The sequence below is a fragment of the Pollicipes pollicipes genome, unplaced genomic scaffold (genome assembly GCF_011947565.3).
Source record: "Pollicipes pollicipes isolate AB1234 unplaced genomic scaffold, Ppol_2.1 Scaffold_6686;HRSCAF=7923_pilon_pilon_pilon, whole genome shotgun sequence".
Lineage (NCBI taxonomy): Eukaryota > Metazoa > Arthropoda > Thecostraca > Pollicipedomorpha > Pollicipedidae > Pollicipes > Pollicipes pollicipes.
Window position 1 is genome coordinate 15077047 of NW_023596921.1, and position 27685 is coordinate 15104731.

At 51.7% G+C, this 27685-nt stretch overlaps 1 protein-coding gene and 1 long non-coding RNA gene across 2 annotated transcripts; both read right to left on the bottom strand.

Moving 5' to 3' along the window:
- Positions 1-10208: 10208 nt before the first annotated feature.
- LOC119108685 (uncharacterized) lies at positions 10209-14436 on the bottom strand. Its single transcript, XR_005095330.1, has 3 exons — positions 14380-14436; positions 10510-10748; positions 10209-10284 (listed from the first exon to the last, which is right to left on the bottom strand). It is a non-coding gene; the product is annotated as an uncharacterized LOC119108685 (long non-coding RNA).
- A 2020-nt stretch (positions 14437-16456) lies between these two features.
- Positions 16457-25732, bottom strand: LOC119107690 (sphingomyelin phosphodiesterase). The gene is made up of 7 exons (XM_037231222.1): positions 25536-25732; positions 23540-23637; positions 22729-22825; positions 20783-20956; positions 20085-20274; positions 19387-19577; positions 16457-17643 (listed from the first exon to the last, which is right to left on the bottom strand). Exons 1-7 carry the CDS (start codon positions 25691-25693, stop codon positions 17487-17489), a joined length of 1065 nt encoding a protein of 354 aa, XP_037087117.1. The 5' UTR covers positions 25694-25732; the 3' UTR covers positions 16457-17486.
- Between the last annotated feature and the right edge of the window lie 1953 nt (positions 25733-27685).

A 27685-nucleotide genomic window follows, 5' to 3' on the forward strand; every position in this document is an offset into this window, starting at 1 on the left:
CCGGCAGACGGCCACTGGTGCGTCGCGCTGCTGCGGTCGGCGGCACCGCCCCGGGCGGTTAAATTTAGCCGCGGCGAGAGAAGGCGGTACCCAGCGTCGCCACCTGGGGGTAAGCGTGCGTTGCCATCTGTCGGACGGGAGGCCCAACCCCCACTCTCGCATAACGTCTGGCTGACCCAGGACGTCCTCAGGGGCCGGACAGCAGGAGCCTGTCGGACGGAGAACCTTTCCCCCGCTCTCGCATGACGTCTGGCTGACCCAGGACATCCGCAGGGGCCGGACAGCAGCGGTCTCGTGCCGGATGGGCCCCGTGCAGTGTGGACTGTGTCGTTCACCATGTGTTCCGGTTGTTCCGCAGACATGCGGCTGGACCGACGGAAAATCGGAATGCTAGAATGAACTTATGCTGTTCGAAATGAAGTATCACTTTGTTCGCTGCTTTTAAAGTTAATTAGGAGTTAATTCTTTCATAGAGTTAATTCTTTCGTGATTGCTATTTATGTAAAGGTTGCCATGCGTTTGCCCTTTATTGCGCCATTTTGTGAAATCTTGGTTTAAGGCGGAATCGAGTGGGAGGATGCGATGCTTTCAAATATGCCCCCCCCCCCCCCCCATTGTGGTATCCTCAGTTACATCACTCGTAGCTCCCGCATTAGGACTGGGTTCACTAAACGCAGTACTGCAGGTGACTGTAGGTATTTACATTGGGTGTCGTCTGTTGGCTGCAAACAGAATTTCTTTAAGCGTCATGACTTTTGTTTCGTTCCAAAACAATAAATCTGAGAAAAGGTTCGGGCAACGATTTTTCTCTAAGCATTCTCGTTAATGTTCCTACTTTTGGATACTAAATCAATTGAAGGCATTTTGCATGCGCAAATTAAAAAACCGCACTGTTTGACTTGTTCCACGTTCCGAGCCAATTCTAAAGTTTCCCGGAACTTTGTATGACTGTGTAGAATATCAACCAATTAATTTACGTAAGGTCAAAAGAAGAGTCCAGATATTAGTATGTGTGCTTTGAACGCCACCATCAGAGCGCAAGTGGAGGGTCACTGGATGGCATGGCGGTGGTTTGAGTAGTTGTCTTATTTTCGGGCTACATATCACTTAAAATCACATACATCACACTTAAAAAATGTTTATCTGTTTAAGATGCACTGTGGTATTTCTTACTTGTTATTATGGTTACAGTCTCTCCGTATATGTGCGCAGTGTTGATCACACTGTGCGCTGACAGCATCAAATTTGCTTTGTGAGTCCCAGTCAGCTACGTCGAATCGTTTAGCTTAAGTCTTGTTTCGATCACGGTGAGCTCAGGCAACCGATTAGGGACCAGCGAGTCGCGACAGCTGTCCGTGTGACCTGTTAAGTCAAGCTCGGCCTGTATTGCACTGCGCTCCTTCGGCAACGATCAGGGGCAGACTCGGAGGTCAGGTGTGCAGGGCGGTCAAGGGCAGACTCGGAGGTCAGGTGTGCAGGGCGGTCAAGGGCAGACTCGGAGGTCAGGTGTGCAGGGCGGTCAAGGGCAGACTCGGAGGTCAGGTGTGCGGGACGGTCAGGGGCAGACTCGGAGGTCAGGTGTGCAAGACGGTCAAGGGCAGACTCGGAGGTCAGGATTTCCGACATTGCGTTTTTACATCACCGGCACATACGCAGAGAGACGCACAGCATTTTGTAAGGTAGATGCGCACTGATGGAGGCATACATGTGAGTACGGGCGCGGTGGAAATGCGGAGGCGCTGACATGCCTTCCCTCTGCACCCGGTTGCGACCAGTTCGCGAAGCTGTACAGACCTGTGGACGTGACCAGCGGACGGCGCATGTCGGCTGAGGGTGCTACCCACCGCGGCTGGGCTCAGAAACGCCCTTAGTCGGCTCGGAACGCACGGAAGCGGAGGAAGCTTCCATCTCCGAATGACTTGAGTTGTCGCTGTAGCTTGTCTCCTCGCACAGGTCCTGATCTCTCTCGGCTGCAGTCTTCTGCGAGCTATGACCGCTACACACAAGCACATACACACACACACACGGCCACGCTCGCCGATGCGCCACTCCCGACCTGCCACCCCGGCCCCGCGGCGCAGACTGGCGGAAAGGCCTTTGGCGTGGGCCACAGCGTCACACGCTACCGTCGCCACCGACGACAGCTCACAGCGCACGCGCCACACTCGCCGACGAGATCGAGACTGGGTCTGGTCCGGTATGTTCGGGGCCGGTCTGGTGCGCTGAGGCCCGGTTTGGTGTTTTCGGGCCTGGCGAGATGAATTTGAGGCTGGTCCGATGCGTTGATGCGTTGTGTGCTGGGTTCAGGTCCGGTCTGCTAGTGCGTGTTTCGGTGCTGTGGGATTTGGGCCGATACGTTTGAATGGGTCCATTGTGTTGTGATTGGGCCGGCGTGTTCTGCTCTCCTGGCTTGGTCTCGTGTGCTGGAGTTTGATTGGATGTATTCGGGTCCGGCCCGGTGTCCTGGGTCAGGTCCCATGTGTTCAGATCTCGTGTGATGCGCTGGGGATCCAGCCCGGTCTGTGGAGGCCTGATCCAGTGTTCCAGGCCTGGTCCAGTGCATTAGAGTTTAGTTTGGCACTTAGGAATTCCATCCGGTGTGTGCTGTGCTGGTCGGCTTTGTTGCGGTTTGGTTCAGTATCTTGGGGTCTGGTCAGATGTATTGGGGCCCACTCTGATGTGTTGTACCTGATCTGGCGTGCTGCGCGCTGGTACCGACTGTTGGAGCCTGTTCCGGTGATTTGAGGGGTCTGGTCCCGACTGTTGGAGCCTGTTCCGGTGAGATGAGGGGTCCAGTCGCGACTGTTGGAGCCTGTTCCGGTGATTTGAGGGGCCTGGTCCCGACTATTGGAGCCCGTTCCGGTGATTTGAGGGGTCTGGTCCCGACTGTTGGATCCGGTGATTTGAGGCGTCCGGTCCGGTGTGCTCAGTCGACAAGTTCCTATTGATTCGTAAAAGTTATGTTCATGAACTGTTTGCACAAATGCTGCAAGGAAAGGGAAACGGTTTAAACCATTGGACTCGATTGGCGCCGTTAAGTTTGAACAGACAGATATCTGCACTAGAATTAAGGACAGCGTACCCTGTAACCACGCTATTCAAATTTAGGCTGCCAGAGCAGAGATAGAAGTGAAATGCCCTCCCTGCTTCTGATGACAACTCTGCTTCCGGAGATATTTTCAATTTCCACAAGCTGAATGCTTTTTATCATGGGTAGAGAAATCCTGGGATCAACGCTCGCTTACCGCATGAGTTGTGGGGTGGGTATTCTGACCTAGAAAACTAGTTCGATCCTTTTGAGCCGTGGTTAAGCATCTAATTCAATGTTAGACGCGAAGTTGGCTATTACTCTGTTTGTGACCGATGATCTCTTGAAAGCAAAATGACGTCACCCGTAATTTTGCCGCAACCCAAAACACTAAAATAGTGCTTTGTGCCCACAAACATTGGTACAGCGTGCAGCCCTTGACTTCTGTGGCAGCGGTGGCAACGGGCCTGAATAGCGGCAGCGGTGGCGGCTGCTGGCCCGGCCTGAATAGTGGCAGCGGCGGCGGCCGCTGGCCAGGCCTGAATAGCGGCAGCGGCGGCGGCTGCTGGCCCGGCTCGGATAGCGGCAGCGGCGGCGGCTGCTGGCCCGGCCTGAATAACGGCAGCGGCGGCGGCCGCTGGCCCGGCCTGAATAGCGGCAGCGGCGGCGGCTGCTGGCCCGGCTCGGATAGCGGCAGCGGCGGCGGTTGGCCCGGCCTGGATAGCAGCAGCAGCGGCGCAACTATCCGGGCTATATCGGCCACGGCGCCTGTTGCCGGAGCGCCAGCGGCGGGGGCGGAGACAGCTGGCCAGACTTCGGCGGCGGAGGCAGCTCGCCAGACTTCGGCGGCGGAGACGGAGACCGGGCTGGCTGCGTTGTCGGCAGGCCAGGAGACAGCCGGCAAATAACCACGAAATGACCGGTCTGCCTGCACTACCGACACAGCCTCAGGCTGCTGGGCAGAGCTTGGACTGGCGGTCGGCGTCACGCAGCCGCAGCCGCAGCCGCTGCCGCCCCGGGCGCAGCAGGGAGCCAGCTGTCGCAGGACCGCTGTAACCTGTTGCTTCGCAGGGTAAGAGATCGCTTGACAGATCGAGGCTCGGATTGGTCACTCAGGGTCCAGCCAAGTGTCCTGTGACCTCGGTCACACCGTAGCCGCAAGGTGATTGGATAACAGCAACACACATGAAGGATGATTTCATGGAATACAAGAATGCGTTTAGGCGCGGTAGAGACTCCTGACCCGTTAAAACTGACAGCGGAACAAGGAAAACTTGTCGGAGTGGCCGGAAATGCTTGAAATGTTAAACACAAGGGCGGTCGCCTGAATAGGACACACTCGGGTGGCAATTAATTCGGCCTCACTGAAGCCTAGAAAAATAGCAGGGATGGAGGTGCGAGATCATAAGACGGGGTGAGATGTCGTGAGAATTTACTTGGGAAGAATTTCCAGATATCAGCATGCAAAGCTGAAAGTAGATTTCAGCAAAATGCGATCTTTGACTTGGCTCAGTGGGTTCAATAAACAACATGAGACCTGTTACCAATCGCGGGATTTTGTTAAAGACAATTTTCTACGCTTGCCCTTTTGGTCAGCAAAGGTTGGCGGCACATTTGGCTGAATTCTCAAAACTGTTTTTTGACTTGCAAAATGCTGGAAAATTATACGGACGCATGACAGTTTTAAAAACAATATCGTGCCACTACATATTCGGCAGGTGTGGTTAATTTAGGTACTTTAGCCTTTAAAACTTAAGACGATTTGTAATTATGCTTTGATGGCACTCATGATCTGACTTTGATTTGCTGAAAGCCAGCCCTAAGAATTATTTATGTGATAGCCTTATAAAATCTGTCGTTCAGCTTTCTACAGATGCGCGAAGTTTGGCTTTGCTGCGCTGCACCGTTTGGAACTCATTTATTGTTATGAAAACGTAGGGCCTCGATGGATAGGAGAGCTAAATTCATGCCATAATTCGAACCATTGGCAGGCAACGCTGGGGATGACGTCCAATATGCGGGCCTCCTCAAGGCCATGTCCTCCTAAAAAACCACGTGTGCGCTTCGAGCCTCACTCCAACCGTCATCAAACTCTCCACCTTAGGCCTTAGGCATGCTCCAAGCGTGGCGTGACCATGTGTTGCCTGATGGACAACACGCGGTCACGCCTGGAGAGCTTCCTTCTTCCAATGCACCTGGAGAGCGCTTTTCGCCGCTCTCTGGGTGTACTGGAGGAAGGATGCATCAAGTTCACGGAAATATCTGCGCACGGACTGTTTGAGGGGGAAAATCAGTTCTTTCATATTCTTGTGACAAAGTTTGTGATTGCAAAGATTGCAAGCAAAAAACTGCTGCTATTTGTTTAACCTAGAGATTTTATGTAAAAGCGGAATACTTTAACATGTGAATGACTGCTTCATGTACTGTGCATGTCGATCCAAGGTACCAAGGTAAAACCAATAAGGGTGCTGGGTGCTACAGTGTCATGACAGTCTAGCAAGGCCGACCATGTCAGCCCACACTGTATGCCGCTCACGCTAGACAGAGCTTGGGTTTTTTATATGGTAATTTCTTTGGTACAGATTGATAAGCCACGGGTGCATATCTTGTGGTCTTTCCAGCGATTTTATGAAAAAGAGAAACCAAAAGGAAAGTTTTTACGCAGGCTAGAGCTCGGCGGTTGGCCCCTCCGGCGCGTGTGGTCCTGCCCCACTGCTATCCATTCTCGCTCGTCCCAAAGCGCTGAAATGATCATTTCTGGTCGAAAGGAGTTTAATCCAAGCAACTAATCGTGTTTGAAACTTACACTCATTGCATAACATGGGCGGAGAGAAATCCATAGCATGGTTAAGAGGAATCAGTTGAAACCCTATGCTTCCAAACTCGTGGTCACGTACGGCAGACACGAATAGCTCGACGACTACATTTGTCATCGCCTTGAACGCCCTATGGCCAATGGGATGGCAGTATTTGAGTAATACTTTTACTGCGTCATGTATGCCTTGGTGATCTTGAAATAGTCTGCACGAGATGGTTTGCAAAAATTCGTGAGCGTCTAACTAAAAAAACAAAGTTTTAAATCCCAAAAAGGCAGGACTGTGAACCGCATCAAATAATTTTCAAACATCTATCCAGGTTTAAATATCTTTACACATGTGCAACACTCCGCTCAAGTAGCTATTTTGATAGATCCGACAAGAAACGATGCGTCTTGCTCATATGTATGCAACTGTTGGTTTACAATTTGGAACCAAGTTATGTCCTTGTCTCACTCCGTTCTCTGGCAAATGATTAGAAATATTAATGGCACCCGTGAAAACTCCATTCACCAGACACCATGCTTACAGTGAAAGTTATTCTTAGTCTGTCCTACACATTTGCAGTTGTTAAAAATGTTGATCGCAAACGTGCTCTGACGTTAGTTCATACCCACGAGGTGGTGCTGCACTTGGCTGCAGTTTGCACTGGTTTTGCAACGTGTTAAACGCACGGGATTGCTTATTCCTAATGCAGATCGTGTTATTTGCAGGTTAAACCGAGCCAAACTACAACCTGTGGCCAGAGCATTACCAGAGCATCAGTTGTACTGAAATTACATGCATGTTGAATGGCATTGTGTTATGTCTATTTTAACTTTACTTACAAGTACAAGCAGGTTTGCATAGGTGTAATGTAAGCCTTGCAATTTTCTTATTACCAATGAACCTGCTTCAGGACCGTCAAGTGTCATTAAAATGAGTAATATGTGACGGTAAAGGGGCGGCAGATAGTGTAATGTTTTCAACCTGTTCCAAGTTAGCAGCGTAAATTATGAACATGGGGTAGCTTATTTTGATATGGTCTGTTTCAAACTTGTTTTAAAAAGCTGGGCATCCTTACATAAGTAAACTGAAAAAGTTGTTCAGAAATGTTATAACGCAGCGTTGCATTCCGAGGGATTCTTTGATAAAGCTAAGAAACATCCATTATTTTGTATGACGGTTCGTCAAAATTTTGCGAAGAGTCTTAATATTACAACTGTAAACTTTGCGAATGTGCCTTGGAGCGAGAAGGCCTTTTGGAAAAAATATAGATCACCTCTATATTCCAGACGCTTTGCTATCAAGGATTCCCGGTCGTCTGTGCCTCTTGTCCTCGTTAGCACGGCTAACACTGAGAACATAGCCAAGCCTTGCAAAAACACTCATTTCAGCTGCGAGGGTGGGACAATCAGATTATGCATGTGTTTGGTCCGTAAATACGATGGCTGTACCATAGCTCTAAGGAGGAGGGATAGACATGTCAGTGTGCAAAGTATGAGCTGGAGCTTCTCCGTGCCTGTAATCTCGCCAATGTTCTATACCGCCTTTCGGACGTTGTTGCGTTTTCAGTGGAGAGACACATGTCTCAACTTCATGGAGACCGTCGAGGCAGGTACGTGTGACTATAATGGCTCATGTGCGTCCAATGTGAAACAAACCAAGATGCCGCACGCATGGCTTTATTATCGGGGCAGTGAAGGCGCTTAAAGTTTCGTGTCATGTCTGTCACTGAACTCTTGTCGCCAATAACTGATAAGAAACCCGCTATAGGTTGATAGTAGGTTGATGTATATAGATAGTAGATTAAAACCCGCTATAAATCGTTTAAAGAAACATGCATTATACATTAACACGCGCTCGGGTGAGAGACCAAATTGACCCCCGCAAGTTTTCCTGGAATGATTTCCATACAGCGTGACGTAGCCACACCAAACTTTCATAGCTGTGGAGAACTGGAAAGCGGATACTTTGATGTGAAAAATTAGATGTACCTTGCAAGGTCGCTAACCTGCGGCAGGTCGAAGTCAGGCCATGGCTGTCAGCGAAGGGCATCTCTTGGGAGTCGTTCATCATTATGCGAAAACAGTGTTAGACGAAGCCATACATGTCTGAAGTAATTTGTTAGATAACAAACAAAGTTGATTAAAATTACAACCGATCCCATTGATATAGAGTCAGGTATGGAGGTAAGAACGAAGTCAAAAACAATCTGCGCTTTTACTCGAGAGCATGGCTATACCGGGTAGTTTTCTATATATTATAACTGTATAATAGCTATATAATAGCTATAATATATTATAGCTCATTTCGCATTTATTAATGACAGGGACTGTAACAGGCATGTTCCATGGACATCTTTAAGGTCAGAGTAGGTCACTGACCTAAAATGACTCAGACCAACATTTTGTTTTAGTGACATACCGTCTAGTGTAATCCCTGACGCTTATTTTAATAGCAAAATAGTAGCAATCGCGTAGGCGTTTTGGCAACTTGACCTTATTAAGATCAGAAGAGGTCACTACCTCATCGACCTTGTGGCTAGAACAAGTATCTAGCTTCACGGTGGTTGATTGAGAAGTTCTAGGGGCACTTGGACACCAATCTGAAGATTGAACTTGTTTGATTTTATTTGACCCAAAGATCCTCCCTAGAAACTTCAAATTTGGACCTAAGTGAGTTCACGTACAGATCAATCCACATTGTGAGCTTAGTGTCTCTGGCTATCTTGGTTTCCGAGATCTCAGGAGGTCAAATTGACCCTCCACCCGAGCGAAGGGTATTCAGTCAGCCACCCGGGCGCGTTGTGAACACGCTTAAGCCATTTGCTCAGCTCAGGTACAATGCACTTGCAGCAAAGGGTCAATCCCTTCATTTTGAATATCTGTGCGCACGGCACTACGCTGCATACTGTCTTTTATACCCAGGTTTCTGCCAGAATTATGTGCATATATATATATATATATATATATATATATATATATATATATATATATAAGCCATCTTGCACTAAAACCGAATTATCTTACCCATGCCTTCGCTTAACTGACTGACTGCTTGGGCGGCACAGCTGTGTATTAAAACATCTGTGGACAGTTTTGCCTGTCACCCTTTTGCAGGTTAAAGGTAATTTTCGAGTGTAATTTCGGCATCAAAGGAGGTGATTAATTCGCTTGTATGGTGTAAAGTGACGTCACGCAACCCAAATCCGTGAGCTCGCGAGTTTAAAATGTTGGCAAGGTGAGAATCAAAAACAGCGAAAATCATCATGGCATTATTACTTTTATTATATTTCACTACATCCTTAGACAATTATCTTGCACAATCGGACTAAACGAATATAATGATAGGCAAGTGCATTTCGCTCCTTCTGCTGGTACAGTGAAACGGCGTCGTAAGCAACGACATACCGTGACTACCAAATATCCCAAGGGATGTAATTCTAAAAATATGGATCGGATTGACTGAAATTTTATCGGTTGATTTTGGGCGCTAATGCTTAAGTAAAAGGCCACGACAAAATGATAGAATGTAAGGGTCGAGAGCGCGGTGGTCCGGTCGATCTGCAGTGGTGCACCCCTGGCTGCGAGCGTTCGGTCCCATGTCCCTGGTGACACCACCGGACCGGAGCGGTGTCACACTGCTTTCACCGAGTGGTGCTACTGGTGACTCCGCGCTGGTGATGCGGCGATCAGAAGACCAAGCGCTCGGTGAAGGAGACTCGCTGGTGACACGAGATGGTGGGGCGGTATCCCTGGTGATACGGACCGAGGAAGCGGTGTCGCTGGTGACACGAGCTGGTGGAGCGGTATCACTGGTGATACGGACCGGGGAAGCGGTGTTACTGGTGGCACGAGCTGGTGGAGCGGTGTCACTGGTGACACGGACCGGCGGAGCGGTGCCACTGGTGACACGAGGCGGCGGATCGGTGTCATTGGTGACACAAGCTGGCGGGTCGGTGTCACTGCTGATACGGGCCGGCGAAGCGGTGTCACTAGTGACACAGACCGATGGAGCGGTGCCGCTAGTGATACGGACCGGCGGGGCGGTGTCACTGGGGACACGGCCGGCAGAGTGGTGTCACTGGTAACAGACAATATCAGGAGCGAATACCCCGTCAGCTTTGCGTGGGACAGCTAGCCTTCATTCTTGGTCCTCCAGCCTAAGGCTGCAGAAGAAGCGTCGCTCTATTGCGCAGGATGCCGGGCGCCACCTCCTCTGACGTGTGGCGAGAAGAGCGCACTGGCGTCCGCTGGTGCCAGCGGTCGCTACCCTGACCCCGTTGGTCGCTCCCGGGCCCCCAACGGTTGCTGAGTCTTCCTCCCAATGCTCGAAGGTGAGTGGACTGCCGTCAGACCAGCCCCAGATCAGCTGACCGTCTTCGGAGGGCTGAGCCGACAGCCCGATCCAGACAGAATCCTCGCCGGCTCGCCGCACCTTGGTCAGCATGCCTGCCATCTGTCGGTAAAAGTACTTATTGTTAGTGTTGCGAATCGACTTGAAAAAGCATTTTGCACTGGCTGACAATCGTGCGATCTGGCGCATGAACGTGTGGAGTTTCCATTTTATGCGTTCAGCTCATGAGACGGAATTTGAGCGCAGGACGTATAATTCAAACATTTGACACACAATGTTGCCATGAAGCATCAGCTTAAGCATAGCACTGTCGTGCTGATTGCTGACCTGGAATGGGTCTGGGATGGATGCCAGATGCGAGCCCGGCTGCAGCTTGTCGCAGTGAGTCCGAGCAGCCTCCCATCCCAAGCGGTCCTCAGCCAGGAGAAGGCAGTGAGGGCCGAAGCGGAGCCAGCCTTCTGGACATTCTGTCGGAGGCTCGAGCTCGAGCTCAAACGTTTTCAGAGGCCAGCAGTGGGTTGACGCCAGCAGACCTAAGGCCAGGACCAGCAAGACCGACCTGCCACCTGTCGGCAGCCAAGACAAGATAATGTCCTCGCACAAATTTCACATCCAGTCATTTATGAATACATGGCGTCGGCTTAAATCTACTCGGCATTGCGTTTCTGTAAATATAAATTGTGAACCTAGTGGAACATACATTAACCAAGCTAGAATCGTTTTTGCAACACAGAGGAAAGCAATGTCAAACCTGTCGCCACCCTAGAACTCGATGAAGCCTTATTCAGACAGTATCCGCCGCAATGATTACCGATGAGAGATATCGGAGCTCTCCCAACAGATCGCGTTACTCATCACAGCCGGATCATAGCGGTGTGTACCGATGATCCAAGGATAGCAAAACACTGCTTAAACCCAATGTTATTTGAAATCGTAGCGGGTATCCTGTTGGTCATGCGGTGGGTGCTTTCGACTGAAGCTTGGCTTGAAACAATAGCCTAAGCACCCCTCGAAGGCGTAAAGAGCATGCGTGTGCACATTTTCTTAAGAGCAGAGGCTACGATTTGAGGGACAGGTAATGACCACGGCAAATGTAGTGGTCCCGATGACAAATCCAGGATTCGTCAAGGGGAGGCACGTAACATTGCGCCCCCTCCCCCCAACCCATCGAGATCGGGACCTTTTTAAAAAAAAACCTTAAACTTCAGCCATTAGATGGGTTATCCTGTATACGGGAGATCATCTTCCTGTGCGCAGTTCCAAAGCACTATTCGTGGTACGTATGTCTGTACCTAAATGGGGGCGTCCATTTTCTCCAGATCATGGTGGATTGAGTCATTTTAAGGTCAAGCGTTTTGGAGAAGACACCTCGAAATGAGCTGAAGTTGGTTGCTAAATGCTTTTGGAATCAAGCACGATGCTTGCTTTCAGGGTGGAATACAGTCACCCAGTTTCCAGTTCCAAAACATGCTAAGAAGTGGTCATCCGTGATCATTCCAGTTTCGAATGGTGTTAAGAACGTTTGCACGAGCATAATGATCGTTGCTTCTTGAATACCCAACGAAAACTACACACTGAATGTCGGCGGCGCGCAAAATAATATCATAGAATTGCGTGCAAAAATTCATCGAAGCACCTCTGACTGCTTCTCGACGACTAAAACACCAAGGAAAACCGTCATTGTGGAGATATCGTGCTTGTGCACATGTCACTAATTTAGTCAGGCCAGGACACACGAGCACGCGAAACACTCTGGCATTCGCAAGCTAATGTGCGGCTTTCGTTGGCAACAGAGGTGTTTTGACAGCCCCAGAAGAGCCCACGACCAATGTGGTAGGCCCCGGAGCGGCGGAGAGAGCCCTAGCCGAATAACATTTACGTTCCTTCGACGGTGTAGGCCCTACGACGAAGTGGCAAAGCCCAGGCGCTGGGGGATCAGGAGTGCCCCATAAGGTTAACATATAGGGCTCTGGCCAGAGCGCAGGCTCCTTCGAGTAAACAGGAAGAACCCAAAGAATGGATGCCCTTAGGCGATCGAAAGGACCTCGGCAGATGAACGTAAACGGCCCCTGATAACGGCGTAGGTCCTCCGAGCGAATGTAAAGTGTCCAAGACGATTGGGACGGGCCCTATGCGATCAAGAGTGTCCGGGCAGGTTGACAGAAAGGGCCCCGTCAAAAGTGAAGGGGCCTCCGCAAATATTCCTAGACCATTGTGGAGGGTGCCTGAGGGTCGGGGAGTGCCTCAGTACGTTAACTTATAAGGGGTCCCGTGAACAGGGCAGGGGCCTCCGAACAAGTGAGGAAAAAACCAGAGGTGCCGTTTTTTTAAGTTCCATTGCCCAATCCCAAATCCCAGGAGGGACCAGCTGTCCGTCCAAAAAGGATGCAAAAGATAGGCTAATTGAGAATTTCCTTTTCGAGTATCAAATAGCTACTACACTCAACCAATAACCCCAGTCACTCCCCGGGTCGTTGCATTCCCTTCCTCGAATCGAGTGAAGGGAAAGAGATTGGTTTCGGATAAGAAATGTGTATGACAGGCGCGGGTGCAAGCTTTCGTGAAGCATCCACAATTCACAATTCACATCGATGTTCGCTCAGCTTAACTTTCATTAAGTGCGACGGCGGCAACTTGGTCGAATGATGGGTGGTAACGAACTGTAACTCGGTAAGTAGAGAGTGTCGCGGGATCTCCTAAAGACATGAACAGCAATGCTCTTTCTATTGATGCACTTCACTATCAAACTTTTTTACCTCTTGTTTCAAAAAGGAGAAGTTTCTAGTGTGGGCGTTATAGTGTGTTCAGGCGCGTTATTAACAACTTGTTATGTTCCAGAACAAAAGTATTTTGAAAACACCCAGCAAGTTCAGATGCATACCATCTGCAAAACGGCAACATGATGTCGGCTATCCAAAAACACAAGGATTTTTGCCGCTGTCTGTTCAATGTCCAAATCGGGCTTCAGAAATTTTTGGAATTCCAAAAATTGAGATACCCATCGACACCTCTACAAAGAACCTGAGACTAATGTGAAGGGCCCCCCGGAGGAACCGAGAGTGCAACGGCAGGTTAACATATGGGGCCCCGCTATGGCGTAAAAAGCATCTCGGGCAAATGGGAAGAATCCGTGCAGGACTCTTGACCGATCAAAACTCCCTGACAAGTAAGCATATAGGGTCCCGACAACAGCGTCGTGCCCCTGATCAAACACCAATAAATTTAGGCAGCGTGGATCGCGATAGAGATCGCAAGCAGGTAAAGCCAGTAGTGGATGTATAGGGCTTCCAGGATCAGCGTGGGATCTCTGGGCAGCGTGATAGGCCTTAACATCACCTCAATCATTTCCCCCTCAAGCAGCGAAGAAGAATTATTTTCGCTCATGAAGCTCCACGATCGCTCCCGACCGTTCTTGGTCGTCTGGAGGCAAGAAGACATCCGATTTTGTTGCGTCGTGTGTTTATAACTGCTTCCGTTCGGCCGGTTACTGGCCTCTTCGGAGCCTACAGGGGTCTAAGGAAAGTTTGCATGGCCAAAGCTCTCGCCCCTCTGGATCTACCACGGAGTCGTCCAGCGGATCTATTCGTCTTTGGTAGCAAGTTGGATTATGAACTGTGCAATTTGCAGGCGCATGCACACCTTCTCTGATTCTCTCATGTCCTTTTTGACCATGATTTGGCCTGTCATGAGAGTGCATCCCAAAATCCGGGCGCAATTATAAATGATATTTGATAGTCTCTCGTATTCAACAAGTCAATTCTCATCAACAATTTGAATTTACTGTGAGGCTGATAGAACCATGGTAAGTGAATCGATTACATGTGTTGAATGATTAGTTATCTACCCACCTCTCGATTCATCCCTTGCATGTTCAACGCTAACAGGGGACTGGTCTGTTGGTAGAAAAACTGTGCTTGCGGCAGGCGCGAAGTCTCGCAAAATTAGCTGGCGGAGCGGTGAGGCGGTGAAAAATGACGCAACCTGCCCTTAAAATGCCCTAAAAAACGCACTTCTTCACTCTCACTTTTCACTTGGTCCACTGTCTTCTCAAAGTTGTAGAGAGCGCCCAAGTTTGGTAGACTGCCTACCACTTTTCCCCTTCCAACTGAACGGAGAACTAAACCCCTGCTCTGCAGGCTGTTCTCAACCTGACCCCCAACGCTGGATGATGGCAGACACACAGGGAAGAGGCCTTACCGCCGTTGTGTGCCATGGCCGACGGACGTGCTGGCCTGCGAGGCGCGGCTGGCAGATGCTCGGCTCGAATGGCCGACGACGGCTCCCCGGAGGCCGTCGCGCTGGGAAAGCGTCATGTGTTGGCGCGGTGCACATCCTTGTCGACGGCGGGCTTCGATAGCACACTCTGACGGTCTCAGGCGTGAGCGCGATAGTGGAGATGTGTTAGACAACCCCGCCCTTGTCGTTTACTTTAGATGCACTTGCTTTGGAAATTACGCGTTTAAAGGGACAAATTTGGACGGCCAATGGCCTACAGTAAATGCTGCACTTAAAAACCCCGCCGGGCTCAACCACCGTCGCAGTCTCGTAACCACTGGATGCTCTAAGGCTCACAGGCTTTTATACTCTTAGGCTTTCATACCCTAATGTACTCTAGCCCCAGTCGACTTATAAACACCGTTCGGTAATAAATGCTGTTCGGTGTTTCCACTGTTAAAGTTCACGTGTTTCGCAATAAGCCATTCTATAAGCAACTGGCCGAAAGATTCCTTTGCATGTGGGGGTCATGCACCATCGCGTTGAGCTATCTCACCATTGTATCCACTCCACCCTTGCATCGAGACGTCGTGCCTTTACATCTTCTTACGTCATTTTAGGGGGTGTCAGCGGATGTCACATCCATCATTGTGACCGGCCGCGATTAGCTCTGTGTCAAGGGAGCATTTTGACAAAGCAGGTCAGGACTACCAATGCGAGATTTCCATTGCCGGCCGATCGTAAACCCACAATAATGTCGTCATGGCAAGGCTACGCCTTCCGCGCGCAAGTAAAAGCATGACACATTGGACACGGTATGAGGCAAACCACTGCTTGCGCCGGCCCGCCAGCACTAGGCAATACGGCATCGAAGTCAACCCAGAAAAATCAAACTCAAAATGTGACGAGCGTGGTGTATTAGCAGGTGATAACTCTATACCAGCACTATCAAATGCACTCAGTCGCATCCCCCTGCTTTCCTTGCAAGCATTTTTCCATGTCGGTGCGTGACGGCCAGCAGCTGGTAGTCCTGCGCTGTCAACGGTGATTTCAACAAAAAAGATGATGTCTATTTATGCGAGTTTTACTTCGCGGGCCGATATCGCCCCCACGATAACATCGTTACGGAAGGTTGCATCTGCCACGCACAATCAGAGGTATTTCACAATGGAAGCTGTATCTGTGCAAACTGCCGCCGACATTAGCTTTGTGCCGTCAAGAAATGATTTGAACAAAACAGGTCATATCAGCCGATGCAAGATTTATGTTGCCGGCCGATAGCGCTTGGAAAATAATATCGTTGCCACAAGATTGTACCATCCCATCCTAGGTTCCCTACCGGCTGCCATTCTGGTGATACGGGGACAGTTGCCCGGTGGTCGGGACGGAGAGCCTCGGAGGGGCACATCATACACCGGTTCGCTCCCTACTGCGTCAAGCCCTCTGACCGAGACATATGGTACGGATCTATACAGGGGCTCCTATTCATATAAACAGATCCCTTACTGGCACAGGGAGTCCAATAATTGGTACCGAGACACCAGTTGTGCTTATCGGCCGATGCAGAGGGCCCCTCGCTCGGTATTTCGGTCTGTGGCTGGCTGACACAGGGCCTTACACTGTCATATTGTAAATTTGAACCGTTGCATCTTCATTTCTCATATCTCCTTTCATTGTTAAAAGGGCCCCGACCATTGCAAGAAGCCCTTTGACATTCGAGGACCCATCTCGGGCCCTTTTCAGCGAATATGACTATGGCCGAATTGGGGCTCACTGCAGACACAGGGACCACTGTCAGGCACTTTGGCCGGGCTAACAAAGCGTGCCCTTCACTGTTTCAGAAGCTTGAGCAATGCAAGATGCCTTCTGATTGGCATTTGGATGCTCAGGCCATGCGAGCTGGCCCTCGGCCTTGCTGTGGACGGGGACGCACTCTGATCAATGTTGTTAGCCAAGGCAACTGCCTCCTGCCCCAGAGACACGAGGCTCCACGCTGAGCAGCTTGTTGCGAGGCCGAGGACACGTCCCATGAATTATGTCCGTCGGCAACGCCACACTCTGATATCGGCCGACATAGCCCGGTATCGCCTCGGCGCCCGTTCTTGGCCTTTATTGTGCAACACATTGTTTGGTTTTCAGCATGGTGACATGGGACGTGCGCCGAGCCCTTCAGGCAACACGCCATGCACGACGATCGCGCGGTCCCAGTCTCAGTCGCTTCAAACCCCGTCCGCGAGCGGCAGGGACTCCTCTGCCAACACTGCAAGCGGTCGGTGCCCTCGACTGAAAATCGCGGTGTATCGGCGGGGTATAAGAGCCATCCCGCGTAAAATGAATCACATTGGTACATGAAAATTAACAACTGCATTCCTTCTAGAAGGAGACACACGTGATTTTAGGAAGCATCCTCCAACACAACAAACACATCACAGTGGATATTGAAGCTGATGTAGAGGAGGCTTCCGCCCACAGATCCGCAACGCGTAACATTGATGCTGAGCCACTAGTCTGGTGATCGTATCATGCACTGGTCCTGCATGCATGGGGACAAGAGTGAAGTCAAGATTTCAGAGGACCATTGGAAAGCAAGAGGTGGCGGCTGGAGATGGGGAAGACGTCCCTTGAGCCCACAGACATTCACGGGGTTCGTGGCGGCGCCCCACGAGCCGGCAGGCGGCCACACGGCTCTCGGTGGCGTCCCCTGAGCCGACAGGCGCCTACGCCGCTCGCTGCGACTGTAACTAGCACAACACAGCATATTGGTGGATCTACGTCCTTCAGGTTGAACACTGTGAGCAGCCACCACGCAGCATCGGTCAGTCCATTCGGCATCGCCGGTCCAACGGAACACCGCCGGTTCTGACGGTGGACAGCGCGCCGAGGGCATGTCCCGCGCCTGCGCCCAACAGCCCGCGACTGACGGCCAGCATCCAGTCATCGAGACGGCCGGTGGTCAGTGTCCAGGCGGCGCGAGACAGCCGGTGGTCAGTGTCCAGGCGGCGCGAGACGGCCGGTGGTCAGTGTCCAGGCGGCGCGAGACGGCCGGTAGGTCAGTGTCCAGTCGGTAGAAGACGGCCGGCAGTCGGCGCTCAGCTGAGACCGACGGCCGTGCCCATCCGGTGGAGCAGGCGGACGATGTCGCAGTGCAGCGTGCTGGTGCGGTCGGTGGTGACCATGCCGCAGACGGTGCGCAGACGACAGGCGATGTCGCAGGGACCCCGCACACGAGCAGCCCCGCTCTGGTCCCTGCGGCACAGCAACGGTGCGTCACACGTCGCGTGCCGCCGCCACCGCCAGGCGCCGCCGCCACCCAGAGAGAGAGAGCACGTTCAGACGGCAGGGTGGCGGCAGCACCGACTGCGGCATCAGCTAAGCCATTTCGTCCCGGGGCTCGCTGCTGGGTATGAGCTGGACATCATGACACTGGGACCGATATTTGGCGCCCGTTTAACTATAAAGGATGAACCTGCACCTGTGTTTTCAGCCGGCCAGCGTGGAACGGCAAGCTCTACACGTAGTGTCTGATTGAACCTCTGGCCCCGTTCTTTCGGTGGTGACACTTGCCGGCCAATTTGCCTCCATTCTACAGGTGTCATAGTTGATAGTTGTGAAGTTGCAGTCTCTCGTTTCCAGGGACGTAACCAGGACTATATAACGGGGGTGGAGACCAGTGAGAAGGCATCACGCCTACGCTTTTTACTTTTTGCAAAGACCCATCTATTGCAAAAAAAGGCGGGCGTAAGGCCCCCCTCCCCCATTCGCTGCGCCTGTGCTGGGTCCGCAGAAACAATTTCCCCGCTCGTGTATCTTCTCTTGCATTAGAGAAGACCTCTGGCGATCTCTGAAAGAGACTGTATCTATCCTGTATTGGGAGCTAACATCCCCTCCGATGTCTGGTATCCACTGACCCTCCCAAGCCTATAGCACGTGCTGTCCACCCCTTGCCTGCTCTCATGCCTGTGTTACGCGGCGGCCACTCCGGTGCTGGCCGCACCCCTGTGGTATCTGTGGTATCTGCCGGCACTGGCCGCACCCCTGTGGTATCTATCGTACCTGTCGGCACTGGCCGCACCCCTGTGGTATCTGTGGTATCTGTCGGCGCTGGCCGCACCCCTGTGGTATCTGTGGTATCTGTCGGCACTGGCCGCACCCCTGTGGTATCTGTGGTATCTGTCGGCGCTGGCCGCACCCCTGTGGTATCTGTGGTATCTGCCGGCACTGCCCGCACCCCTGTGGTATCTGTGGTATCTGCCGGCACTGGCCGCACCCATGTGGTATCTGTGGTATCTGCCGGCACTGGCCGCACCCCTGTGGTACCTATGGTATCTGCCGGCACTGGCCGCACCCCTGTGGTATCTGTGGTATCTGTGGTATCTGCCGGCGCTGGCCGCACCCCTGTGGTGTCTGTGGTATCTGTGGCATCTGCCGGCGCTGGCCGCACCCCTGTGGTATATGTGGTATCTGTGGTATATGTGGTATCTGTCGGCGCTGGCCGCACCCCTGTGGTATCTGTGGTATCTGCCGGCACTGGCCGCACCCCTGTGGTATCTTTGGTATCTGTGGTATCTGCCGGCGCTGGCCGCACCCCTGTGGTGTCTGTGGCATCTGTGGCATCTGCCGGCGCTGGCCGCACCCCTGTGGTATATGTGGTATCTGTGGTATCTGTGGTATCTGTCGGCACTGGCCGCACCCCTGTGGTATCTGTGGTATCTGCCGGCACTGGCCGCACCCCTGTGGTATCTGTGGTATCTGTGGTATCTGCCGGCGCTGGCCGCACCCCTGTAGTATATGTGGTATCTGTGGTATCTGTGGTATCTGTCGGCGCTGGCCACACCCCTGTGGTATCTGTGGTATCTGCTGGCACTGGTCGCACCCCTGCGGTATCCGTGGTATCTGTGGTATCTGTCGGCACTGGCTGCACCCCTGTGGTATATGTGGTGTATGTGGTATCTGTGGTATCTGTGGTATCTGCCGGCGCTGGCCGCGCACCTGTGGTATCTGTTGAACATCTTGCCAGTGAGCAGCATCTTGTTGACCATGCGGCTCCAGCGGCGGGGCGAGAGGTTCTGCAGACGGTAGCGGCGGGCTGCCGACGCCTGGCGCCGCCACCGTGGACCTTCCGCCGGCTCCCGGTTGGCATCGGCCAGGTCGGCCGTCCACCTTTCGTAGTCCACCACCTCCTGCCCGCGTGGGTTCGAGTCATCGCGGCGCAGTGAGCGGCTCCGTACTGCGATGAGTGGACTCCCCTAGCCGCCTCGTGGTGGTCTGGGGTGGCATGCTCGTAGTCGATGAACCACTAACTAGTGGCCAATGATAGGCGTCATAGTTAATGGGAAGTGTTTTCAGAACAAATACACAAAAAGTAACTACTTGGCGTTTCAGAGGCGGCGGTCATTTGCTCGGCCAATCTATTGGCTGTTAATTTTTTGGTCCGATTTGAATATTAGTGCCTGATTTACAACCAGCTATTGACTTCACGTGGCTAACCCAGCTGTAAAGTACGCCACGCTGCACCGAACACGAAGCGGTGGCTCCTGTCAAGAGTAAGACAAAATATGTTGTTATTGATAACGAACTAATGCATAGCAGGTAGATTATTCAAAATGCAAACACCTAGCCGATCTTCCGAAGTGCATCACTTAGAGCACACAATGACGGGGACATATATAACTAACGGATTGACGTACCCAGCTGGAATGGTTTCCTCTGGCGCCATCTATCGTGTATATCCGATAGCCTGGGTTGACATTTTTCCACGGCGTCAGAGATGGAGACACATACGATACTGAAAATGGTCTGTCTTTGTGGTCTTTGTACACTTGGATCTCGTTCAGGTGCGTATGTGAGAAGAATTGCGCTGTCACCACATCTTGGTAACTGGAAAAGGATGCAAAGACGCCGTCATTATAGTGCGAGCCACTAAACACCAATCGAAATTATCGAAAGCTCCCATGACTATCGTTTGCTCTATCTGCATGCAACACAAGCCCAACGTAAACACCTAAGCGAGAGGCTGTCACTTCAACGTTTACGCTGTATGCGCCATTCATAATAGAGCCATCTGAAGGGAACATCTACAGAAGCAATGTCCACATAAAAGTCTCCAGTCAAAGCTTGCTTCGAGACGCCTCGTGCCGCGTGGACGGTCACCTTTAGCCGGCCGCCGTTCCCCAGGAGTCTCACGTCAAAGCGTTTGCTTCGAGACGCCTCGTGCCGTGTGGACGGTCACCTTTAGCTGGTGTCCGTCACATATGACCGTCCACCAGTGGACGTTGGACGGTCACCTTTAGCCGGTTATCCTTCCCTGACGATGTGGTGCAGTAACTGATGCGGCCAGCGGATCACACTCTCTGTGGCACCGGCAAATGGGTCGGACAGCGCTCACCTTCTGATGATCTCGTGGTACAGGTGGCTCCAGGCGGGCAGAATGTCTGGGTCGGCGGGCGACACGTGACCTATCACGTGACACCGCTCCCCGCTGGACCTGGCCGAGCGCAGGACTCCGGCCAGCCATTTGAGCTGGTGGTGCGGGTCGGTGCGTGCAGTCAGCAGCACCCACCTGGGGTCAGGAAGGCGCACGTCAGTATCTGACGACAGGCAGTTGGGCTGGCGGTGCTGATGTCAACACAAGGCGACAATCGCCAGCGTTTGCATTAATTAGAGTCCCTGTTAAACTGGCCTTTCATTTGACCCCGAAGCTTGATTTTGAAAGGTTCAAGATTTTTTGACTGCCGCTTAAGTATATGCTGAAGAAGATAATGATTTGCTTAAAAATCCAAAATCGGCTGGTTACTTTCGGATGCAAATGAGTATTCTTGGATTTTAGGGATAATTTGGATATCCTTACCTACCTTTTGTACCAGGGTACCCGGGTACCAGGGTATCAGGGTACCTCTTGGATACCCTGAACACCTTCAGAGGCTAGAACTTTTCAACGAACGCTAGTTTAGGCGCTGAGGAACATCTTGATGCTTAGAAATTCTTGATCGGCCGACACGTTTTGAGCGACATCGAGTTCTCAGCTATTTGATCTTGTATCAATCTTTGAAGATCCCGTGATATTGAAAAACATAGCACGTTATGTGTTCTCCTTGAGGCGTTTTTATTGAAATCGGAGCTCGTTGCTGAATAATGCGCTAACAAAATGGGCTTAAAGGACGCGCTGGGCATGCACGTGTTCAAAATAGCATGTCTTATCACCACGTCTTAGTTTAACCGTAGTCATAGATAGCTTCCCTTGTTGTACGATTTTCCACCCAGCAGTCCATCGCCGACTTAGGGTCGCAACTAACATCTTGAGGTCATCACATGTGTAGGGTCACAATAGAAGTGTTTCGTTGTAACTTCGGTGACATGAGGCATGTCCCAGTAGCTTACTAGGCCAGACCAGCTGGCTGCTGATTCACCCGCCCGTGGCGGGTGGGTTCGAGCGGCTCCAGGACTGGTTGTTTGGCCCAAACTGGGATGGTCTGCGACCATAGGCAGCGGCCGCGCGTAAGATCCGGTGACGTCAGAGGGCAGGGCGGACCGTGACAGCTTTCCCCTCAATATCCTAACGTTGATTTGAAATTTTATAATCAGATAGTGGAGTCAGGCCTCAGGCAAAAAGCAATGCTTAGCATGGATGAAGGCTCTAGACAACCATCTCATTAAAAGATTTAGACCTTGTAAATGTATGCTAGCATCGAAATGCGTCTGGTTATTTATACTTCATGACCTGACCTTGCCACCACCCCATCCAAATCTAATTGCCTCTTTTATTTCGAAATAGTAAGATGTCACCGACCCAGGCTAACTTGGACATATACTTCATACTTGACACGTAGTTCAGAACTTTTGTGGATAAAGAAAATGTGAGTTCCGAGAATAAATTAAGCGATTCAGTCGAAGGAATCGTGCAAATTGTAGCCAGTCTCCTTAGCAGAGGCAATTAACAGGAATGATAGATGGTATGGCCTGATCTTGACCGCAACCGAAACAGACTCGCTGCCCGTGGGGAGCTGGCTGGGTTACCCACCGATGTTTTACTCGTCTCTTTATGTAGCTTGGACTGGTCCTGAGTCCGGATAGAAGTGGGTTGTAGATAATCGCCATTCTTCATGTTTGAAATGACGTCTCCACAAAGGGGCATCGTGCAATGCGATGTTGTTTCATCCTCAATCCTTTGGCTTTGTCAGGGTGACCAGAATCCCCGATGGCGGTGCATCCAGCACCGAGCTCGTGTCTGTCGTGCCCGTGTCTCGTTCACCAAAATCGCCGGCCCAAAACGCACGGAGCGTGCGCTTTCCTTTCGTGCTATGAGGATCGGAATAGCCCCTTCAGCATACTCACATGTTATACCGATAGGCCACGTTTGTGTTGAGAACGATGATTCGGAACCCGGGTCGGACCCGCACGGAGTAGAACCCGGACCGGCGCAGTGTCTTCACTGTCGGACACAACGGACAAGGATCAGTCAGAGGTCAGGCGGAGGTCACACAGAGATCACTTAGGGGCCGGGTGGGGGTCAAACTGAGCTTGATACGTCAGATAAAGCTGAATAAGTCATATATTTTGAGAACACATGCCTCGCAAGTCCTATCCAAGAAATTACGGGCAGATGCCTGCCCTTGAACCTAACTATAGTGGAGAACGTAACTTATGCTGTAAATGGTCGACGGGCCTCGAGCCTAACCCAAGAGACACTTCAACAATCTCTCACTGCTGTTAAATGCATCGTATAATGCGTGACATTGCCAAAGGAACAGTGAAACTGTTGTCAGACGAAAGAATGCGGTCAAAATATTGCGAGAACCACACAAGCCAACGCTGACATGAATTGCACCTGATCCTGTCCACCGTTAGCAGCGCGTTACGGTCAAGGGGCCACAGACGCTAAGATCGTGTTGCCATAGACGCCACGGCCACGGTGTCACGGACGCTACGGCCACGGTGTCACGGACGCTACGGCCACGGTGTCACGGATACTATGGTCACGGTGTCACGGTTGCTATTGTCACGGTGTCACGGTTGCTATGGTCACGGTGGCACAGACTCTACGGTCACGGTGGCACGAACGCTTTGGTCACGGTGACACGGACGCTGCTGCACTGTCACCGCGACCAGTGCGGGTCAGCTGGACCGATGGCGACCTCTCACTCACGGGCTGCAGTGGGTAGCCACGGCCTCCACAGCTTAGCGAAGTCATGATACATCCCGGACATGCTGAAGTTGTGCTTCTCAACATCGAGCGGCGGGAAGCTGGCGAGGGAAGACGACGGGTCAGTGCAGTGCGGTCGATCGGTGATCGTGCAATAAAGGCCTCCGGATGTCCCCGGGCGATGCAGGTTCCCTCTGTTTGGCAGCAAAATGCGACACCTAGAGGCGTTTGGTAGCAAGAGGTTTATGTTTTCACTTGCTAAGAGAAGTGCGGCGCGAGAAAAAAACGTTTTGGGTAGATTTCGCGGCATTTTGTACCCATTACCTCATTACCGACGTGAAGTGTTTCTATTTGCCAGGCCTTCGCTTTTTGTGCGGCAGTTCCTACCAAGGCTCGGCTTTAACATGGATTCTGTAGGATCGCAGATTGCCTTTTAAAAACGTGAGTAATTAGGTCGCAGCATTATGCCGCTGCTAACAGACGCCTAGGTGCGAATGTGACACAGATGATGCTGTTGCGCCTTTCCGTTGCGCGGTTGGGCCTAAAACTGCTGCTGTATCACAGTTTTACTTCGTTCCTGAGGTAACGAAGTTGGAAGACGGCTTATCGCACCCAGTCGCTGTGGAGCGAAGCCGTGATGTGCAGAGCCTGGGGCGGTGAGTCGCAGCCGAGCGGCCGCCAATAGCGGCACGTCCTCCGCGCGTGCAGGCCGTGCCAGACGGGCCGAGTGTGGCGCGACCGTATCCTGATGACGTCACAAACCAGCCGGCCGTGCTGAGGCCACGGCCGCAGCGGCTGCTGCTTTACGAATGTCTCCTGATGGCCTAACAGAGCAGCCGGCCGTGCTGGGGCTACGGCCGCAGCGGCTGGTGCTTTACGAATGTCTCCTGATGGCCTAACAGAGCAGCCGGCCCTGCTGGGGCTACGGCCGCAGCGGCTGGTGCTTTACGAATGTCTCCTCACGACGTAACGGAGCAGCCGGCCGCACTGACGTCATGGCCGCAGCGGCTGCTGCTCTACGACCGTCTCCTGATGACGTAACAGAGCAGCCGGCCGCACTGACGCCATGACTGCAGCGGCTTTTGCTCTACGACCGTCTCCTGATGACGCAACGGAGCAGCCGGCCGTTCTGATGTCATGGCCGCAGCGGCTGTTGCTCTACGACCGTATCCTGATGACGTCACAGACCAGCCGGCCGTGCTGGGGCTACGGCCGCAGCCGGTGTTGCTCTACGACCGTCTCCTGATGACGCAACAGAGCAGCCGGCCGTTCTCATGTCATGGCCGCAGCGGCTGTTGCTCTACGACCGTATCCTGATGACGTCACAGACCAGCCGGCCGTGCTGGGGCTACGGCCGCAGCGGCTGTTGCTCTACGCCCTACATGTATTGCTCGGCATTATTATGCCCACGCCTAAGCAACTTTTTTATCTCATGACTGTCTGGCTTCAGTGTGTGGGATCATCATCAGCTACGTCACCCGCAGCATGGCTTCAGCATTAGTCAGAACCGGGCGCGACAGGAACTGTGCAACCTGCATGCCAAGCAATGTTGATAACGTCCGCCAGTCTCGCCGAGACCCGTGCAAGTTTAACGAACGAGCCGCGGCTGTCGTCGCCGCGCCTGACGGGAGAGCGGATTCACGCGTAGCCCGGCGATACTGGAAATGTACAGAGTCCCAAAACCAGGTATGGCTGCCAAAAAAGGCGTTGACTTGTAGCTAGCTAACCAGAGGTAACCCTGCCACAGAGTGACAGTGCTCTAGCATTGAATTCCACGCAATGTATTACAAGCCGTCATGTTCGGTTAACAAGAAAGCAAAATTTTGTTTGACAATGATCCAACAGCTTGGGTGGGATACGTGTGCCCTGCTCTGGCACAAAAGCATTTTCGTCCCGAATGATGCGAGCCTGCCATCCATGGGTGACACTTGTCACCGTAAAAATCTAGGGCCGATATTCTCTACACCTGTCGGCCTCCAGTCAGCGCCACAGCACTTACTAGTTGGTGGGAGCGCTGTCGTGGTTCCCTACCACCGGAAACACGGCCACGCCTGGGAAGTGGTGACGCAGCAGTGACGTCACGTGCTCCGTGGCGTTGAGCACATCGCGACGGGACGTTTTCCAGCTGTCGTGGGGCGCGTTGTCGCCCGTCCACATGATGTACTCCAGATCACTCTGGCGGCACACACAGACAGGTGTCACCACATTGGCAGTCACGGGACGTTCCGCGTCGGCAGGTCAGTGACGGGGGGGGGGGAGGGATGGGGCACCGTCAGACGGCCGAGCGAGCCGCGCCGCCGTCCCAGCTCCCATAGCAACGCAGCGTGTGCCCCTGACGTTTGTCGTTGTAAGGCCGGGGTGCGCTCGTCGTCACTGCAATTGATTAACTTCTGCGCCGGGGCAAAGGACAGTGTTCGCGCTCTTGAGAGGTACATCGCCTCAGCAGGTTTAGTCTATATGTCATGGGTGGCCCCCTCCCCTCATAAATAATGTTCTCAATTTACATTCATCGATTAAAATATCTAGAAAGGCAACCAATCGTGCCGAAACGATGGCAGCTCCACTAACGCGTCATCCGACAGGGGCGGTCTCTGGCGACCACTTGCCGTTACTAATGGGCTGTATGCACCAGCGTGACTTGCCGCGAGTTATAGGCTGCATGCACCAGCCGGCCACCACCAGACGACACACCGCAGCTCCCGAGGCCTGCATGCAGTTGCTCGGAGTCAACCCCTTCCCCTCCCTCGCCGTTCTCTGGGTCACATATAGGCTGGGGCGATTTGTTTAGTTGATGACTGCCGTATTACTAGGCAGTCGCGACTTATATGAGCGACCTTGACGTGATGTAATCTCGAAGGATTCCATTACTTTTTATATTTTTAGTTAAATGAAATGTAAAATATAATGGAGTTAACCTGACAAACTCAGTCCACTATGGATAGATATCAAAGCTTATTTGAAATTTGAAATTTAAATTTGTTGCTGTGAAACCCTTCGGAAAATAGGACACCAGATAACTTTGGAAACCTCAATACATGTATTGATCAGAAAGCATCAGCAAACCTGAGATATTCAGAAGGATCTCAAGAAAGCTGGTCAAAATTACTGATCAAATCAAGCGCGTCTGATGTAACCATAAGTGAAAAGTATAAAACGAAGTGATGCTCTGTCTGAGGAGTTCTTTACAGTCCCCCTTAAACTGTACAGATTGAGTTGCCTCTATAAAAGTTTATGTGTTGGATTATACGAAATTAGTTGAGCAAACTGTGAATGTGAATAAAGAATTTGCTGTAAGCAGAAGTGAGTCGCTGCATTGATAATTTATCCGCTAATGTAAAGGATAATCTGATATTCCTTAAGTGGTTCTTACATATAACGCTGGCTGTTCTTATTTAACCACCGAAACATAAATAATCCGTCTTCGGTCCCATCATCCAAAGGAGAAGTATTTCGGGCGTCGCGAGCGATTCCACATTCCTCTGACAAACTTGCTGTGGAAGCAATTTGGCTCCTTGCAGTTTGCACAACTAAGGACTTACTTCCTCTCCCGTAGTATGTAAGCACGCAGCTCCGTTTAGCCTATTGCGTAAGGGAAAGGATTCTCTATAGCTTTGCCGTGTAAGAGAAAGGTGCATGATTTGCATCAAAATGAATTTGCTAGAAAAGCTATACCGACAATCATTCATCTCATTATCATAAGAAGACCAGTTTATGTTTACCGTCAAACAACAGTGGTGTCCGCGTCCTGCAGGACAAAGGAGGCCCTCAGCGATCCTGTCCGAATTTTCGGTATACTATTCTTTGGAAAAATCTGCCGCTAAAATAAAACTTCCTGGGCTGAGGCCATTTTTAAAGCATAAACTCGCTTTAGGATTTTAACTGCTCCACGCCCAATAGCACGTATGCAAACTGTTCACACCTCTTTATAATACAGCTGGAGATGGCCACGTCTACACGTGTTGCAAACCGGTATCGGATAGCGCGCAGACCCGGGCGTCATTTTGACATCACAGCCAAAACTACGCCGGCGGTAGTAGGTGAGGGTCAAACATTCCTCCCATCCTCTTGCGTCGTCCGCGCCCACTTCCAGGAAGTACGCCTCTTGGGACCGCAGGCGGCCCGCAGGCGGGCAAGAGCTACTTCATGCCC